General features: G+C 37.1%; 2 protein-coding genes and 1 pseudogene across 2 annotated transcripts in view; 2 read left to right on the top strand and 1 right to left on the bottom strand.

Moving 5' to 3' along the window:
* Nucleotides 1–6884: 6884 nt before the first annotated feature.
* LOC107587425 (endoplasmic reticulum mannosyl-oligosaccharide 1,2-alpha-mannosidase-like) lies at nucleotides 6885–15039 on the top strand. Its single transcript, XM_016275224.1, has 10 exons — nucleotides 6885–6916; nucleotides 6980–7071; nucleotides 7259–7438; nucleotides 9408–9556; nucleotides 9691–9879; nucleotides 9985–10175; nucleotides 10412–10532; nucleotides 10622–10816; nucleotides 10965–11096; nucleotides 14045–15039. Exons 1-10 carry the CDS (start codon nucleotides 6885–6887, stop codon nucleotides 14249–14251), a joined length of 1488 nt encoding a protein of 495 aa, XP_016130710.1. The 3' UTR covers nucleotides 14252–15039.
* A 969-nt stretch (nucleotides 15040–16008) lies between these two features.
* The window catches only part of LOC107587424 (dipeptidyl peptidase 2-like), a 5369-nt pseudogene continuing 1300 nt past the window's right edge, over nucleotides 16009–20077 (bottom strand).
* The window catches only part of LOC107587322 (neutrophil cytosol factor 2-like), a 14573-nt gene continuing 11492 nt past the window's right edge, over nucleotides 16997–20077 (top strand). The window contains exon 1 of the mRNA XM_016275045.1: nucleotides 16997–17147. The gene's annotated coding sequence lies outside the window, so the exon portion shown is untranslated. The remainder of the gene's footprint in view (nucleotides 17148–20077) is intronic.

The following is a 20077-nucleotide window of genomic DNA, read 5'->3' as shown; positions in this document are numbered from 1 at the left end:
TGGCACTCAAATCAACTATTATGTAAACGATGTGCCTCAGATATATATCAAGCACTGCTTGAGAAGTCTAATAACATGATTTACTTTGTACAAAGAATATTTTTGGTCAAACAGTTGCTCTTGGTCCATTGTTTTTATAGTGGATCCAGTGGAATTTACAATACGTTAATTAACAATGACAATTTAGCTCATTATAAAAGTAGCTCATTGCAATCTGTTTTAATAACAAACTGATTTCATTCCAAAGAGTATGTTTTATTGTTGGGTATGTTGTGGTTGCCTTAGTAAAACCAAAGGGAACCAAAATAAGTCTTAGAGGATTTGTGTTCTTTCAGGTTCCTGTATGGATTTAAAATGCCTTTAACATGAATTATAATAACTGCATGGATTTTTTTTTTTTTTTGATTTTACAGAAGGCAAGTGACTATTAATATCTGGTGATTTGTTCATACATTTGCTGAATTAGACTTATCTAATGTGATTTTGCTAAGGGAAAAAAAAGATAAAAACATAAAAACCCATATATATCAAAGGCAAAATATAAGATACATTAGATAATTGTATACAGTAAAGTTCAAAACTTGGGATCTGTAAGATTTTTTTAAATGATTTTGAAATAAGTCTCCTAGACTCCAGGCAGCATTTATTTGATTAAAAAATACATGACACTTTATTACAATGAAAACGTATTTTAATATATTTTAAAATGTCATTTACTGTGATATGGCAAAGCTGAATTTGAAGTCTTCAGAGTCAGATAATCAGAAATGATTTTAATATGCCTTATTATTATTATCATCAGTGTTGACATTGAGCTCCTCAGTATTTTTGGGGGGAAATAACCGTGATTGCAATAAACAATGTAACGATGTAAAACTCACATTTGATCAACTGACCAATTTAGCCCATCTTTGCGGAATAAAATTTATTTATTTGACCAAAAATAAATAAATCTAATATCTATAGAAATGTAAAATGGTTTAGCGCGGTTTTGTCAACTACGTTCTTTCAGTAGATTGACCAAACAATGAGTTTTTAGGTTTCGCTTTCTGATTGGTCCCAGTTTGTGGTCTGCCTGGCGCCTTCTGGAGGATTATTTGGAAAAGCCACAAGTTGCTAGTGGAGTATACAACACGCCTGCTCTTCGTCTCCAGGAAATCACGTGAAACCTCAGCTGAGAAACATGGTCGCAGTATGCTGCACTTAATCCTTCAGGACATTCAGTGTCGCGTGGTGTTCGCCACAGTTGAAGAGTCGAATGGGTTTTTGTGAGTGATCGCTGGTGAGCTCTATAGGCCCTTCAGTAATGCCTCGGACCGTCGTAAAACCCTGAGCTGATCAGAGCTCCGCTTCAGTCAGCAGCAGGACGCTCCACATAACTCCAGGAAGAGAGGTTTGACTTACTGACTTGTTGATGTCAGATCTCTGAACTTAATCCTGCGTGTACATAAGCGACAGAGGAAAGTAACCCACTGTGAGTTTATAATTTACTAAATCTAGAAACTGGTCAGTTTTTGTATTAAATAAAATATAAATAACGTACTTTTAAGGGTTCTTTATACCAGACAAATAATTTACAGTCAGTTTTTTTAGTCAGTGAGACAACGTCGTCTGACAGTTGACACTTGGGTTGGGAACCGAGAACCGGTTTTGAATAGAAACAGTTATTTGGATCAATTTTTAAAATATACCTAAATCAGTGTGTATTCTTCATATTAATTTTCTCTGCCGCTGTGGAGGGAAACCGCACTAAAATACTCTGACTTTGTTTTCTGAACTAATAATTCGCGAGCTGAAATGGGAACGCATGACTCTTGTGAGTCAGTTCTTTTGAATTAAACAAAACAGACGATGTGGTTGTGGAATAAAGAATTATCCAGTCAACGATTTAAATGTAACTCTTGTTTGTTTAGTATTTTTATCATGATATATAGTTAGATAGTTGGATTGGCTGGACTATATCTGTCTTTTGATGTCCATTATTAACAGCGTCTCACCAGTTGACGGTGAGCTGCAGTTTTAGATTTGCCCTCTGAATTCAACTTTTAAAATGTATTTTATGTTTGTTAAAATACATCATAATTTCGTTATGCCGTTGACGTCTTTAAACTGTTAAAGGGGTCATATGATGCGATTTCAATTTTTACTTTCTCTTTGGAGTGTTACAAGCTCTTGGTGCATAAAGAAGATCTGTAAAGTTGCAAAGACTAAAGTCTCAAATCCAAAGAGATATTCTTTATAAAAGTTAAGTTAACCACACCTGCCTAAAATGGCTCCTTCTAACACGCCCCCACATATCTACGTCACTATGTGGGAAGATTTGCATAACGCCTCCCAAATGTTCATGCAAAGAAAGAAGGTGTAACTTTTATTCTCGCTGTAGTATTGTTGCCGCTGCCGCCATGTCGTGAAGACGCTGTGTGTTTCGTTGTGAAAGCGAAACTACTTTGTTTGGCCTTCCAAAAGAGGACGATATCCGCTTCGTCATGCCTAGCGCTGATCCGTGCTGGTCGCTGAGGAAATACTTCAACTACGTGCTGTAGATCGCCGGATTGGCTTTCACCGTGGACGAAGCGGAGCCCAGCCCGGGGTCGTCACATGTGGTTGCCGCAAGCCCGCTGGCCTCCGCTCACTCTAGCCCGGCCTCAGCTCACGCTAAGCCGCGGCTTCCGCTCACGCTAGGCCGCCGTGTTTTTCGTTGTGAAAGCGAAACTACTTTGTTTGGTCTTCCAAAAGAGGACACGACTACAAATCAGTGGTTAAGTTGTATTTACAACACTGTTGCAGAACAGTTTAACCCAAATATCCAGATGTGTGCAGCACATTTTATGGAGGACTGTTTCCTGATCCTGGGAGAGTAGACTACAATGCCGGCTGTTCTGACTCACAGTATGGTGAGGGGCGTAACATTTCCATCTCACGCTTGAGGTATTCGGCCAATCACAACGCACTGGATAGCTGACCAATCACAGCACACCTCACTTTTCAGCACACCTCGCTTTTCATAACGTACAGTATGTGGAAAATAATGTGTTTTTTAACTTTAAACCGCATAAACACATTTTATTACACCAAATACACAAAATAATGTTCTTTTTAGCAACATCATATGACCCCTTTAACGTTAAAAACGTTTCTGTGTTATCAGTACTGTATGTGCCAGTCAACTGCCCACGCAACTACTGTCAGGACTGACTGACTGACTGTGTCTTAACGAATAGTGAACTGCCTACCTAGACAGCACTTTTGAATGTCATGGTCAACCCAGAATCGTTGTACAGGTAGGCAGCTCTCAAGGTTTAATGGGATAGTTCACCAAAAAATGAAAATTCTGTCATCATTTACTCACCCTCGTGTTGGTAAACAGTTGGTGGTTGCCATTGACTTCCATAATAGGAAAAAAAATACTATGGATGTCAATGGGAACCACCAACTGTTTGATTACCAGCAATCTTCAAAATATCTTCTTTTGTGTTCAACATAAGAAAGCAACTCATACAGGTTTGGAACGACACAAGGATGAGTAAATGAAGACAGAATTTTCATTTATGGGTGAACTATCCCTTTAAGACAATGTTTGTTTTCTCTCTCTGTACACAGAAACCTGGCCACTGAGTTTATGAACCGTCTGGAGAGAGACAGGGAATCATGCTGCCTCCATCAAGGAGAGATTTTGTATCTCTGACTGTCAGCGAAAGTGGCAGCTACACCAATAGCAAGCAGTGGCGCCGGCAGTCCTGCTGGAGGGTATATATTCAACAATCATTCATTTATTAATATTATGGTTTTATTCAGTAGTTTCAAGGCCCATCTGTAGGGTAATATGATTGTTTGGTTACAAAAATGTGATAATACAATCCTCTTGGCTTTGTCTTCAGAAATGGAAACGGCTGTCCAGATTGCAGCGCAGCCTGATCCTCTTTACACTGATGCTGTTGCTGGTTTGTGGAATCGCTACATCTCCCACTCTCATAAGGCACTGGAGAGGTGAGATGCAAGTTAGATGCAAAAATGGGGTGTGCAGTATATGCAGTGCTTAGGGGTGCCACATGAGGGGAGCGCCATTTTGCTAAAATCATTCTGTGAAAATCTTCTTGAATAAAATGTTATAAATAATCAAAAGCTTATTTGTTGAAAATAATGATAAGAAACCTTTCTATTTAATTTTGAGCATTTTAAATTAGTTCAAAATGTGTTTTATTATCAAGTGAGTACATTTCAGCAGCTCACCCTTCGACATTACTGTCACAGACACAGTCACATGACCAAAATGAATTGAGGAGGGAAAGGGGTGCAGAACAAAAAAAGTCAAAGGGAAATAAATCAGTGCATTAAAATAAAGTGAACAAACTGAGATTGTTTAACCTATCAATTTTTTTCACTGCAAGTCATTGTCAATCAGCAACGTTGTTGCTTGAGAGGGCAGTGATTAACCATATCAGTTAATTTCCATTTAAAAATGATCTTGCATACCTTTCAGCAAATGTGCAGTTGTGCCGCTGGTTAGATGGAAGCAGATCTGAATGTGAGCTTTCAGTCATTTGAAAAGCGTAACAGCACACATAAACTCAGAAGAAACACCATGACAAGTGAGCTATTTTGCTCAATATTCTCACAACGCAAAAAAACATTCAAAACACCTACAGAGTGCACGCATTACGTGAAGTCTAGTGCGCGTGCGCATTTACGGTGCGCTCTTTCACTACATGATTCAGTCTATTAAAATACATTCAGAATGATCACAAATTCAAGACATGGGGGCACTTATAGTTAATCAATTTCACACGGAAGAGTGCCTTTTTTCTCTCCAAAAATTACCATATACAAATGTAATATTGTTTTTTTTTTTACAACAGTTCAATAAACTAGAAGTTTTATTAAGAGACTTATGTTTTAGACACAATATTGCCTGTTTTTGCACTATTTCGCCAACAAAAAATAATTCCAAACAAAGCCACAGCGCTGTTTTGCGTCTTTGAGCAACATGACAGCATTTTGTTCCTGAATGAATCAATCGTTTAAATGATTCGGTTCAATCGCAATGATTCACTTATTAACAGTGACTTGCTGCCACCTACTGGCGGTTTTAATTTCACATTCAAAGTATCTTTTCATTTTTTAAATAATTTCAAATATCAGTATTCAATTTTTTATGTTTAATATAGCAAATTATTTATGAATTTGTAACTGCAGGTTAAATGCATTAAACAGTGTGTAAACACTTCTAAATGCCACTTCAGGTGCAGCTTATGTCTGGATTGCAAAGATGAATTTGTTGATACTGATTTAATTTGCTTGGTAACAGCCCAAATGTCTTATTATTCTTATTCACTGATTAAATGTAAGAATTTGACTCAAGAAAAAATGGCTTTATAAAGGTAATATAGAAGGTAAAAATCTATTTAAACTTAACAGAAAATATTAATTTCTATCTGACCACCACACAGAATATGAAGAATATGAAAAACTTTAGTAGTCAGCTGTCCACGAAAGTCCTTAAGATACCAGCATGATAACACACTCAATCAGTTGAATGAATGACTTACCGCCACTTACTGGTAGTTCAGTTAAGAAGTATTTAGTAGAAGTATGCATTTTTCCCCTCAACATTTCTTATTTGTATATTCATAAATGCATTTAAAGCATTAATCTCATAACAATATTTATTGCAGTTGTAATTATTGTTATTTGCAGTGTAAATAATTTAATCTGACTGGTAGCAGCTCTATAGTGTATATTGAATTTATTGATAAATTGTAATAATTTGGTTAAAAATAGGCCTTTGTAAAGGTAAAGCTGATAGAACACTGATGAAAATATTGCTTCAGAATAAATAGTTTACTCCACCAAAAATCTCAGTGATGCAGTTATTTTGCAGGGATATTTTGTATGGAATATTGTCTGCTGACATTAAAAGTTCACTGTATATCGTAGTAATAAATATCATTTATTACAGCAATGATATTTTGTTTTCTTTTTAATTTAAACGCATTAAATATTACATGTATGTAATAAAATGTGTATTTCCAATACAGGTTTAGGTCTTAATTTTAATATAAGGTGGTATTAAAAAGGTCTTAACTTGTTCATGTCTGTAGAAACCCTGTTATAAACACAACAGCATGTACATTTTGTGCAATGATGAGCTTGACTAGTATATAGGACTTGATAATTCTGTGGTTTGTTTATTATTATAATTTATTTATCATGTATGTAGTTGGCGTGGAGCTGTGATAGAAGAAGAACGTGCATCTGATACTGACACCAAAGACACAGAAATCCAAGACGACCCAGCTTCAGTAGCACTTGGTTTGTTATTTTGTCAGCTACAAAATTCTGTATTCCTTTGATATTGAAATGGAAAAGAGCCAGTTGCTCAATCTATTAATACTTTCTAAATATAAACCCTATTTATGCAGCTGATCTGCCGAATTCATTTGTTTCTTTTTATGGATTGCACTGAAGCAGCTGTTTCCTGTGTTTCTGTTTCTTTCAGCTGAGAGCAGGCTGGAGGCTGTGAGAGAAGCTTTTAGACATGCCTGGAAGGGTTACAAGAACTTTGCTTGGGGTCACGATGAGCTAAAACCAATCTCTAAATCATATGGAGAGTGGTTTGGACTTGGGCTGACCCTAATTGATGCTCTGGACACCATGTGGATCTTGGGTCTCAAAGAAGGTAATTTAGTTTGCTAGAGAAAATACATTACAGACTCCCAACATAGACTATTTTAACTAGTGACACGGACCGTGTCCATAGTGTCATTGTGTCGCCTGCCAATGACGTCATAACCCCTCGATTTTCCGAAGACGCTGTAATATAAGGTGGTATTAAAAAGGTCTTAACTTGTTCATGTCTGTAGAAACCCTGTTATAAACACAACAGCATGTACATTTTGTGCAATGATGAGCTTGACTAGTATATAGGACTTGATAATTCTGTGGTTTGTTTATTATTATAATTTATTTCTCATGTATGTAGTTGGCGTGGAGCTGTGATAGAAGAAGAACGTGCATCTGATACTGACACCAAAGACACAGAAATCCAAGACGACCCAGCTTCAGTAGCACTTGGTTTGTTATTTTGTCAGCTACAAAATTCTGTATTCCTTTGATATTGAAATGGAAAAGAGCCAGTTGCTCAATCTATTAATACTTTCTAAATATAAACCCTATTTATGCAGCTGATCTGCCGAATTCATTTGTTTCTTTTTATGGATTGCACTGAAGCAGCTGTTTCCTGTGTTTCTGTTTCTTTCAGCTGAGAGCAGGCTGGAGGCTGTGAGAGAAGCTTTTAGACATGCCTGGAAGGGTTACAAGAACTTTGCTTGGGGTCACGATGAGCTAAAACCAATCTCTAAATCATATGGAGAGTGGTTTGGACTTGGGCTGACCCTAATTGATGCTCTGGACACCATGTGGATCTTGGGTCTCAAAGAAGGTAATTTAGTTTGCTAGAGAAAATACATTACAGACTCCCAACATAGACTATTTTAACTAGTGACACGGACCGTGTCCATAGTGTCATTGTGTCGCCTGCCAATGACGTCATAACCCCTCGATTTTCCGAAGACGCTTTAATATGTTGTGCGACCGCACAGAGTAGCATTATAACAGAACTTTCAAACGTATCTAGTATGATAAAACACCGCTGCTTTTTTCCCCCACATATGCGCGACCGGAAGGAGCGGAAGCAGTCGACTGTGGCATAATAAAAGCTCCGCTGCTTTCGAGCCGTGTGTCACGCTCGTTCAGCGGCCTCGTTTCGCTTCGACCATTTTCAGCCTCACCCTGCTTCATTCTACTACATTAATCAATCATTAGCTCATCCATGAACATGATTTCTGCCCGAGTCCCGTCGGATTGCTTCGGCTGTGGGGATGAAGACCACAACTCCCATGATTCCACACTCAGTCACTGTGTCATCAAACTATGCCTTTGTCTATTTGTTTATTTGGAATATGCGCCCTCTAGCGGCGAAAATGACATATTGTGCCTTTAAATACCGTCTCATTGTACTCTTCCTAATTTATTTAATTTTAGAAAAAGTATTTTTATATATATATTAGGGCTGTCAATCGATTAAAATATTTAATCTCATGATTGTCATGAGTTACCTCGTGATTAATCGCAATTTAATCGCACATTTTTATCTGTTCTAAATGTACCTTAAATTAAGACTTTTCTAGTGTTTAAAACTCTAATCAGCATGGGCATGGACAAATATGGATGCTTTATGCAAATGTATGTTTATTATTAATGAAACCATAGTCAGCATAGAGCATGAAGACTAGACATGTTTCAAAGGTCATAGATGTTTTTCAAAGAACTTGTTCATGTCTATTAGATGACAGTTTGGATATCATTACATGAAAATACCCATTACCTCTCTTTATTTGCACTGAGCAATTTACTATTTACACAAGCCTGTTTACACTATTCACATGACAGGGCAGCTCACTTCTTCTGAACATGCAAAATGTACATTTATTATTTATTATTACATTTGATTGCCTCTCTGTGCCCACATACTGTATTTTGATGCAGCTGAATTCTCAAAACTGTTTTCATTCATATATTTTACTGTTTCTGTTGTTAGACAACGGAATGAATATGAAATAGAGACTGAAACGTGACCTATTAAGACTACATAACCAGCTCTCCCTTCCAAGATCAAGGATAATCTGCACAAAAATCCTGATTTATAATCGAGCCGTCTGATCAAATCAAATAGGCTACACATAAGATAAAGACAATAGCTGTGCTGTGATTTCGGCTACTTGCATGTAAAATTAGAGAAGCGACATAATGTTTTTTAACTGAAAGCGCTGCTCCTCTCCGCCGCTCGCTGAACAGAGCAGACGCAGAGAAAGAGGTGCGTGTGCACTGGGAAAGAGACCTCGCGCTCGTGCGGCAGTACCGGCGAGTCTCAGAAACGAAATAAGGTTTGGGCAAACCCTAAAGATTTGTCGCTATGCGCTTTTCTGGAAAAAAATTTTAATCGCTAAAGGGGTCTGAAAAGTCACTAAATCGAGCGACAAAGTTGTTGCTAATTTGCAACACTGTAAATCTCCATTTCTCCTAATATGGCCTAGGCCCTAGGCCACGGGTCAAACAGAAAATGCGCGCTGCGTTAATAAAATTAGTGCCGTTAAACTGAATTTGCGTTAACGCGTTCATTTTGACAGCCCTAATATATATAGATAGATAGATAGATCCACCATATTTACACTTTCCTAGTAAATAAACCAACAAATCACTTAATAGTTATATGTCTGTCTTCGTATTAAACTATTTTTAACATAGAAAAATTACATACTTCACATTTAAATTATCTGCCATTTTTTATGTTTACTGAGCCATTTACTGTGTAATGTGGTTTACTTCATTTACATCAATCTTGTCGACAGAGTTTGCAGAGGCCAGGCAGTGGGTGGCCAAAGAGCTCTCCTTCGATAAAAATGTTGATGTTAATCTGTTTGAGAGCACCATTCGTATACTGGGTGGCCTTCTGAGTACTTACCATCTGACCGGAGACTCCTTGTTCCTGGAGAAAGCTGTAAGAAAGAAGCAGAGCACATGCTGATGAAAGAGCAAACGTCTTCAAACCCCCTGAGCTCAAAGTTTCTCTTTTTCATGTTACTATGTTCTTGTGATTTGATGTTATTTTTTATCACATCAATCATTTTTCAGAAAGATATTGGCTCCAGACTGATGCCTGCCTTCAGTACAGCCTCTAAAATCCCCTATTCGGATGTGAATATTGGAAAGGGGACGGCTCATTCTCCGCAATGGACTTCAGACAGTACCGTAGCTGAGGTCACTAGCATTCAGCTTGAGTTCAGAGATCTCAGCCGACTTACTGGAGACCCCAAATACAAGGTCAATACAATGGACAGTCTTTCTCAGTTAAGACCCGAACACTCATTTAAGGAATTCTGTTCTCACAGGAACAGGTGGTTACTTTTCTTCCATTTCTTTCTGTAGCTGGCTGTAATGGAGGTGATGAAGCGGGTTCATAAACTGGATGGAAAGCAAGATGGGTTAGTGCCAATGTTTATCAATACCAACAACGGGCTGTTCACCCATCAGGGCATTTACACGCTGGGTGCCAGGGCTGACAGCTACTATGAGTACCTGCTGAAGCAGTGGATACAAGGAGACAAGACTGAGAAAGAGTAAGTAGAGTCTCTATGTTTGAACTTCATAATTTATTCCTTGTTGTATTGAGGAAATACCAAAATTTTAGCAGTGGTATGATGATAGCATGTAGTGTTAATACTAAATCAAAACAGCCTTGGGTGACTTAAAATTAAACTACAGCTGTCAACAATATATATATATATATATATATATATATAGTTTGATGGTTCAGGTTCAAAGATTTATTTGTGCTCCCATTTTTTTTTTTCAGATTGCTGGATGACTACCTGCAGGCTGTGGAAGGGGTGAAGAAAAACCTGCTAAAGAAGTCTACTCCTTCCGGCCTTACATTTGTAGGAGAGCTGTCCCATGGACAGTTTAGTCCCAAAATGGTATGTTTGTTGTCAAAGAATAACTTGAGGGCCAGCAGAGTCAAATAGCTCATGTAGCCCTTTTATTTCTCCTGTCTTGTTTCTTTCAGGACCACTTGGTTTGTTTCCTCCCTGGTACTCTTGCATTGGGGGCACATTACGGCCTTCCTGCTGATCATATGGAGCTGGCAAAACAGCTGATTGAGACTTGTTACCAGATGTACGCCCAGATGGAGACAGGTCTGAGCCCAGAGATAGCTCATTTCAACATGCATGAGGGCAGCACACAGGATGTAGATGTAAAGGTGAGGAGTTCAGGAAGAGGTTTCAGTTGGCAGCTGTGAAACTGGTGTTTGTTGGATGAGTATACCATGGCCGTCAACAAATAAACAGGTGTTTGTTTAATTAGTATGTAGAATGAAATCGTCTTTGTGATCTCATTTTGTCTTACAGATTGCAGACCGGCACAACCTTCTGCGGCCAGAGACTGTAGAGAGCCTCTTCTACTTGTATAGATTCACCAAGGATAAGAAGTACCAACAGTGGGGCTGGGAGATCCTACAGAACTTCAATAAGTACACAAGGGTATGTGAAAGAGGGATGAAACAATTCCACTGTCACCTTGAGGTGTTTTAGAACATGCAAAACAGTGGAAGGTAAATGTTGTGCGCTGCGTCCAAATTTACATATGTTCCATTAGGGTTGTGCCGATAGACCAGTGTTACTCATTGCGCGGCTCGCCAAGCTTTACTTTGTGGCTCGCATGGCAGTAAATAATACGATGATATGATCATGCAGTCAATACAGATATTTCCTAAAAACATTAAAAACAAGCAGGGCTATAACATAACCAATTTAAAAAACTCACACCATGTCTACAACGGACGCGAGTGGCGCGATCTGACAAAAGACAATAGAACCCAGTGATGTTGTCTACACTGGATGCGGCGCGGCACCATGCGATGCGACACGATCCCCATCAGTAAACTGATGCCTCGTTCTATTTATGACGAACTGTACTGACACTACGTTCAAATGAGTTGCAACTGTCACTTTGTCGCATCAAGTGTAGACAGCCTTTTAGCGCAGCAGGGTGCGGCTCGGCAACTGTTGCGTCCGGTGTAGACACGATCAGACAGTGTCTGCTCTATTACAAATAATTTATATATTTAAAAAAAAAATGCCTAAACCAGCGGCATTACAAGATGGAAATATAGACTAGACAATATATTTACACTTGCTCTGTCCTACTTCCATGACACTGACTCACTGCGGAGTTGCCAGTTTTAATCTTAACAGCTCTTAAGGCCGAATGTGCACTTGGATGATTAGATACATGATGGGCTAGTATAAAAAAATAAAATAACTTAAGGTCTTTCCAGCATTAAGGTAATCCTGCTTTTTTTTTTTAAATAATCTTGTTTCCGTTACAAATTTGACTGGTAAATGATAAAGAATGATAGCCCCTTTTGTATTGCATTGCATTGCATATGACAGATTGATAAAAAGACATGCTATTTATGACTGGATGTAACTTTTGATACTTTGCAGACTTTGCCCTATCAGTGCGGCTCCCATGAAAAAAATAGTGAAGACCACTGCGATAGACGATAGTATCGTGTATCGACGATAGTCAGAGATATCGCCTGTGGCTGATGCCTTTGACGATAGCAAGACGATTATTATTATTATTATCAGACTAGTAATACTATCTAATTAATATTAGGGGTTATTTGTTGCATTATATTTATTTTTCTGCGTTTTAACTAATCACACACGATTATGCTGAGCTTATGAATGCATTGGCCAATCAGAGGCTTTCAGATGAGTCATCAGTGAAACAGCGGAGTTCCGTTGTTGAGCGTGCGCTGACTGAATTCTGACTCACGAATTCTCTCATCATAAACAACAAAGTGCAGAAGTACGTGCGATGTAAGTAGAAGAGATTTAATGCAGTGCAGATTCACTGATTTTAAAGTTGTTGAGACTGAGCTTGTGATGATGTTCTTTGGTAATGTAATATTCTTTGCTAATTTTCTGTAGCTGCTTTTTGTATAAGTGAGGAAATGTAAGCTTTATAATTAATATTCTCTAACACAATCGTGTATTCGTCCTTCGGATGAGACGTTAAACCGAGGTTCTGACTCTCTGGTCATTAAAAATCCCAGGATGTCTTTCGAAAAGAGTAGAGGTGTGACCTTGGCATCCTGGCCAAATTTGCCCATTGGCCTCTGACCATCATGGCCTCCTAACAATCCCCATATCTGCTTATTGGCTTCATCACTCTGTCTCCTCTCCACCAGTAAGCTGGTGTGTGGTGGGCGTTCTGGCACACTATGGCTGCTGTCGCATCATCCAGGTGGATGCTGCACACTGGTGGTGGATGAGGAGATACCCCCTGACAATGTAAAGCGCTTTGAGGGCCTAGAAAAGCACTATATAAATATAACATTTTATTATTATTATTATTATTATGATTAGTGACTTACAATGTTTTTATTAACTTATGTTAAATACAAATTCAGTCATATTAAAAACATTAGGCTACTTTTAGTCTTACGCTGGAGTTGGTTCACTTTCCCGCAATGAAACTAAGTAAATAATTACATAAATTAGCATGATAATATCGTGTATCGGCGATCTCACAGGCTGACGATATGAAAATTGAGCGTATCGCCCAACACTATGTTCCATTCAAAATAGTATGTGAGATTCAGTGCATATCAAGTAATAGTGTCTTGAAAATAGTTTTCCAAAGGTGTCCAGATGATGTACTGATTCTGAAGTTTGTGCTTCTGCATGATTTCTAGATGTTGGCCAGTTTTATTGTTTATACTAATTTTGAGTGATTTCTGAAGGATCGTGGGTCTGACACTGAAGACTGATGTAATGACTGCTGAAAATTCAGCTTTGCATCACAGGAATAAATTACATTCTAAAAGTAAAAAATTTAATTTTAATAATATGCCAAAATATTACAGTTTTTTTTTTTCCTGATCAAATAAATGTAACCCTGGTGAGCATAATAAACGTCTGTCAAAAACATATTAAAAATCTTATAGATTTGTATTTTTATCAGGCATGAAACATTCTTTTCAGTTCTTTTCTAATATTAAAAGGTCATGGAAAAGTATTATTCACATTTTCTAGTTATGCTCAGATTTAAAGTGTTTCTTTCACTAATACTTTTTGTGAGTAAGATCTCTTAAGTTAGTTAAAAGTAAAAAAATCCTTATCCAATATTGTCTCAATATTGTCTTTCATACTGGCCCAAAGCCAAACCTTAGTGCTTCATAAGAACGAGTATATGATATCATTGGCTCAGTTCTGATTCATATATCAGATAGGTTGAAACTTGACTTCTCATATTTCTTGGTTTATACAAACATTGCCTCGCTCCATTTCCAAATGTACTTACACTTTCGCTCTCTGCATTTCTGAACTTCACATTCAGCCTTCAGTTCATATCAACAGCTTACAAGAATGTTACCAAACAACTCTCAGTACTGACTCGTGTGTCCCTCTCCCCACAGGTTCCCACTGGCGGTTATACGTCCATAAACAACGTCTGTGACCCGGCCAGTCCCATCCCTCGAGACAAGATGGAGAGCTTCTTCCTGGGTGAGACGCTCAAATACTTTTACTTGCTGTTTTCCGATGACCCCAACCTTATCAGCTTAGACAAGTACGTTTTCAACACTGAGGCCCATCCTCTGCCCATATGGCCACAAGCAGAGTGAAGGACCCACAAGCACACGTGCATAACCAAACACACCTTTCTCAGGGCCATGAACACATTTGATATCCAAACTGCCATCTTTTTCTACACTAGGAACTCTTTGGAGTCACCAACTGTTAAATAATTACCGCCATGACAAAAACTGTTTGTAGATGTGAAGTTTCTGATTGTACTAGTTAGTTATCTGTATGTTTCTATTAATAGAGTTTCAGATTTTTTTACTCCATTTATGCTTTTATTATGCTGTCGATCAGCTCGCTGCTGAATTAGCCCATTGATTTAGTATGTGCAGTCTCTTAGCCCAAGCACACAGACAAAAATGTTCATACTCTGAAACGTTATGGGGACTGCAAGCACTTTATGGTGTCTTTTGGGGTTTTAGTGTGTGTATATTTTCTTAAAATGAAGGAATCACTGCTGTTTTTGTTATGGGGATTTAGAGAGTCTTTGACCATAATCTGATGGTCTGTTTCGCTTTGTACAAAATGTTTTCTTTGCACCATGAGTTTTATTTGTGTTCCAGAGCTAATATCACCTATATGAATATTTGAAACATTTGGTAGAGTTATCAATCAGCATTGTATAATTATCTTGTGACGAAGCACATGCAAGGGAAAGTTACTTTATTTAAAAAAAAGTTTGTAATTTCAAATATTTATTTTGTTTCGAGCTTAAAACCCCAACCTTTCTGTGAAGAATTTTAAACGTTTTTGTTGAGTTTGGTGTTAGCCATTATTAGGTCCTATTTTTTGTGATTGCAGAATTAAGTATTTTAATAGAGCGTTAAGCAAGTACAATATATATATACAGTGGGTACGGAAAGTATTCAGACCCCCTTAAATTTCACTCTGTTATATTGCAGCCATTTGCTAAAATCATTTAAGTTAATTTTTTTCCCTCATTAATGTACACACAGCACCCCATATTGACAGAAAAACACAGAATTGTTGACATTTTTGCAGATTTATTAAAAAAGAAAAACTGAAATATGTTATGGCAGTTTTCACTCTTTCAGGGGACCAACATCAGATGTGATTGTGTCAGTAGTATTTTTGTGTTTATGATGAACTTTGTGGTATTGGTAGAACATCTTGTAAAATATAAAAAATTGGATTTAGTTTTTTTGCCGTGGTTTTCTTAGAGCTTTAAAGAATCTTCAAAATTCCGAATGTTTTCTAGCAAAGAAAAAAAATGGGATGTTTGATATTCATTTTTCACTACTTATTGCAGATCAGTTTGTGGGCCTGGCCTTAAATAGCATAGAATGTAAAAAAAAAAAAAAAAGTCTGGTAATAGCCAGGGCTACCAACTTTTTTGACCATCAAAAAATATTCCTGCTGTTTACACAGATCACAGGTGTATTTTGTGAATTGTATTTGAAAAGCTTGGTTGAACATATCTCACTGTGCAGAATCTTAAATTAATATTATCCAGGTTTTTTTCTATAGTATGTACATTAAAACCATTGCAGATGTTCATCAAGGGCTGAGCATTAACCGGTTTCTCGTTGTCGTGCTGTGGTGAGGTGTCCTGTTCCGCGTGTGCCTTTACATACAGAGCAATGATGACAAATCTTGTCTATTTTCAATCCAGAGAATCAAGTTTTTATGAGAAATCTATTTTAAACATCTCATTCCTGTTGTGAAGCTATCTACAAATTGTTTTTGTTTTATTGTGAATAAATACCTTTGTGATTATTTATAATACAGCGTGGAAGTGTTAAATTAACTTGCTATCTGTACACAATTTCTGGGTGTATTTTTTTTTCTCTAATTGTGTGAGAAACTGAGGACAGCTACACTCAAATGAGCTTGTGTATCTCAGACTTAAAATGAAGGGCTTTTCATGCCTCACTCTCATTTGTTGTGCAAATGTCTTAAATTATCAGCTGCCTCGTGCATATTGACAAATCAACATAATTTTGAATCATTCATTCACAACACCAAAGATGTGCCATGAATTTCAAAGAATGTTCTAAATGGGAGTGATAAGACAAGTAATATGTGGAACAGCTGTACATATTCCTTTTAATGACTAATACAAGTACCCCAATTCAATTTGGCAATTTGTAAGTGATGATTTAGACATAAGAGTGATTTTGTACAATGTTTTTTTATTTGTTATTATTATTGACAAATTCATATTTCTGGAACATATATTTTTAATGTCCATTTCTGTGGAAAATAAATGGATTTATTCATTATTTTACATGTTTACAATGTTGAAATAAATTGTACATAAAAACAAACTCATGATGACTTCTTCCTTGCTGCTTTCACCCACTGAGCAATGATTTCAGACTCCTCCTTCCGAGCCACAATCACAGACTCGGGATCAGCAGGATTAGACTCCCTGAAAAACACAAAACACCATTTATAAAAACAGGAAGCATGATGATCAGCAGAGACAAAGCCAAATACAACATTTCACTCTATATCTCTCACAGTTGCACACACAAATAATGAAAATTCCCACCTTAAATCCAGATGATGAGCTCCCTCTGGTATGTTGATTGCAATCAGTGATGGACTGAGTGACTTCCTGATCTACAGGTGAAAATAATTCCATTTCACAGAGAAGTACAACAAAGAACTTTATTCGTTAACCTCAACAGCAACCAATAACAAGGGAATTACTGAAATTAAGTATTCAGGTGATTATTTTTAGTGAGGAAAAATACCAAGTGCAGCTTTAAAAAAAAAAGAGGTTAAGTGAAACTCTTACCCCTCCGTTAGCCCAAGGATCACGATCACCATTGGAAAATATGATATTGCTTGCAGTGTCAAGATCTAGAAAAGAAAGTTCAAATGGTTGCAACATTGAGCTCTCATTTCATTACAAACATCCAATGAATATTAAGGACCAAAGGCAAGTGGAACCTGATGTAAAATCATGAGGTAAAAAAAAATTTATTTTATTTTTTTAAAGCACAGACCCAGGCACTGTTTGGTAGTTACAGCTTACCGTCGCCCCAGAACTGGGTCTTCAGCCACCCTGTACGCGGCACCACCCCCATCTCTTTGAGCAGTACTGTTCCCTCTGCTGCTCGGTGAATGTCATGGGTGGGAACATGTCTGTCACATTGTTACTCTCGTAGCACATCTCGATCTCAGTGCAGGCCTAAAAAAGTCATTCAATTTTTATTCACAATGACAAGGGAAAGGAAAGTCCAAGCTATTTTACCTTTTTATTCCACAGTGTAAAACACAACGGTAATACCCCCTCGTCATTTTTTGAAGCTTTTACATGTTAGCGACTGCTAACAAGTGGCTAAATGGGACAGAGGTTTCTGGGAACATCTACTAACACACTGTTGATACATTTTTAAATAAAGACTGAAAGATTTGTTAGAGCTTAATGGTGGTGACACTGAAGTCATGTAACAGTATTGTAGTTAATTTATAGTCTGCATTTAAACTTTTTACATCTGGTGATTTAGGCTTTAAAATTAATAAATGTTGTGTTCGTTTGTGAAGATTATCACGATGAACAGAACATGTAAAAATTGCAAACTTCCGTTGGTCACAGAGCTTCTTTTCTACAATAATCCAAAAGCCCATGGAAAAATCCTATTGGACTTTTGTCAAGGGAACAAGGTTGATGCGAACTTCTGGGTTGTCCTACAAAATTATGTCATCCCTGTAGCACTCTGGAGTCTCAAAATAAATCTGTTTTACTGAAGACTTGTGTTAAAATCTAATATTCAGGGTTTAGTGAGAACTAATCTAGGTACCTGGTAATCCCATGCATAGCTGTCAAAGCCAAGGCCACAGCCGGTGGGATCGGCACACTCCACATAGAGACTGTAGAGGTCATAACATGTGAGCTGTCCAGTGGAATTATACATGCCTGTGGGCCGGCACAGAATGAATACTAAAGACTTTCCATGGCAGGACCAGATGGTTATAAAACGAAACAGAAAATGAAATTCGTGCAAAGCTGCTGTCATTTACCAACAGTATCTCTGAGTGCCGACATAAGATCAGTGCCATTCAGCATGGTTTCACACGCCACCTGTAAAAGTAAAAAGTACTGCAATTTATCTTTTAGACACACAATCACACTGGTTCAGTAACTGCAGGAACTGCTCTGCTAAGGAATTTCTAATGGAACCAGATGGGCTGGAATGGTTTTATTTGCTATATGCGTCAGGAAAATATTTGATTAACACTATTAGGTTTTGCATTATGCATTGAAGCATTCCAGTGGCAAGCTTTTCTTTTTCATGCTATCCCCTTTCCATTTGGTGATGGAGTTGGCTGGAAATTCATGCAAGTGACAAGTCCAAGGCCTTGACAGGGAATGCTGCCCATGAAATGAGTGCTGTAGGGATAATCCAACATGGCCATCATGGTAAAGGCATTACGTAAGAGTCCGTTCAGCTGATGAATGTCCTTTGGGGTGGAGGGAGTTTTACACAGGGAGAAGGCAGATTGGATGCGTCTGTAGTCTATGAAGTATAAATGGGAAACCATGGAGAATTAAATGCATTTTAAGAACAAAAGCAAGCACAGACTGAACACGGTTAAACATTCTGAGTGAATGGCTATGGATACCTTTCTGTTGTGCCAAAGTGTTTAGCGTCTGGAAAGCTCCTTGCACTGCATCTTTGCAGGCAGGGTTAAACTTCTCAAAATCCTGAATAAGCAAACAGAACACATCAATATTACTCTAATACAAAATCATAAATACTTTTATTTACAAAAAGTATTAAATTTTAAAATCATGTTTTCAAGCAAAAGTGACTGAAAGGAATTAAATATGAACCTACAGTGGTAACGTCCCGGAAAAACTGTCTAGAGTCTCCAAGACCTGCAGTGGACAGGATGGGAGCACTAGCGGCTAACGCCCCAGCCACAATATTCGGGTACCTGATTCTCATGTAAACGCTTAACATTCCTCCGTAGCTGAAAAATAAAACACATAATAAACATATATTACTGGTTAAAAGTTTGGAATAATTAAGTTTTTTGGTTTAATGTTGTTCTTTTTCTCATCAAGGCTGCATTTATTTGATCAAATATACAGTAAAAATAGTAATTTTGTGAAACATTATTACAATTTAAAATAACTGTTTTCTTTTTGAATATTGTAATTGCAAAGCTGAATTTTCAGCATTCATTAATCCAGTCTTCAGTGTCACATGATCCTTCAGAAATCATTCAATATGCTGATTTGCAGCTCAAGAAACATTTCATATTATTATCAATGTTGAAAAAAGTTTTTGCTGCTTAATATTGTTATGGAAATTGTGATTCTGTGAAAAACTGTTAAAAATTTTGGGGTAAGAAAGAAAGAAAAGGCTGCATTACATTGATCAAAAGTGATAAATGTTTATAATGTTACAAAAGATGTCTATTTCATATAAATGCTGTTTGTTTTGTTTTTTACTTTCTATTAATCAAAGAATGTATCACGGTTTCCACAAAACTTTTAAACAGCAAAAAAAAAAATTCAACATTGAAAATAAAAAACATTAATCATATCCGAATGATTTCTGAAGGATCACATGACACTGAAGACTGGCATAATGGCTGCTGAAAATTCAGTTTTGCTATCACAGGAATCAAAAAAATATATTTTTAAATATATTAAAACAAATATGTGAGCATAAGAGACTTTCAAAAACATTATTTTAAAAATACAAACTTTTGACCAGTAGTGTGTACAATATTATTGTTATGATTATTATATAAAATAAGTATTAGTTATTATCATGTTTAATTAATTTAATAATAATGAAATGTTATGTAGCCAGGTGTCATATAGATAGTTATGTATATATAGACATATATATATATATATATATATATATATATATATATAT

The sequence above is a fragment of the Sinocyclocheilus grahami genome, unplaced genomic scaffold (assembly GCF_001515645.1).
Source record: "Sinocyclocheilus grahami isolate Dianchi unplaced genomic scaffold, SAMN03320097.WGS_v1.1 scaffold92.1, whole genome shotgun sequence".
NCBI lineage: Eukaryota > Metazoa > Chordata > Actinopteri > Cypriniformes > Cyprinidae > Sinocyclocheilus > Sinocyclocheilus grahami.
The sequence above is the reverse complement of the archived record's forward strand: the minus strand, read 5'-3'. Positions and strand labels throughout refer to the sequence as shown.

Bases quoted from the DNA above. Each gene is read 5' to 3' on its own strand.
- LOC107587425 (XM_016275224.1), top strand. From the start codon at position 6,885: ATGTACATTTTGTGCAATGATGAGCTTGACTA. The intron at 9,557-9,690 runs GTAAGAAAGAAG...ATCATTTTTCAG, and splicing joins CCTTGTTCCTGGAGAAAGCT to AAAGATATTGGCTCCAGACT. The intron at 10,533-10,621 runs GTATGTTTGTTG...TGTTTCTTTCAG, and splicing joins GACAGTTTAGTCCCAAAATG to GACCACTTGGTTTGTTTCCT.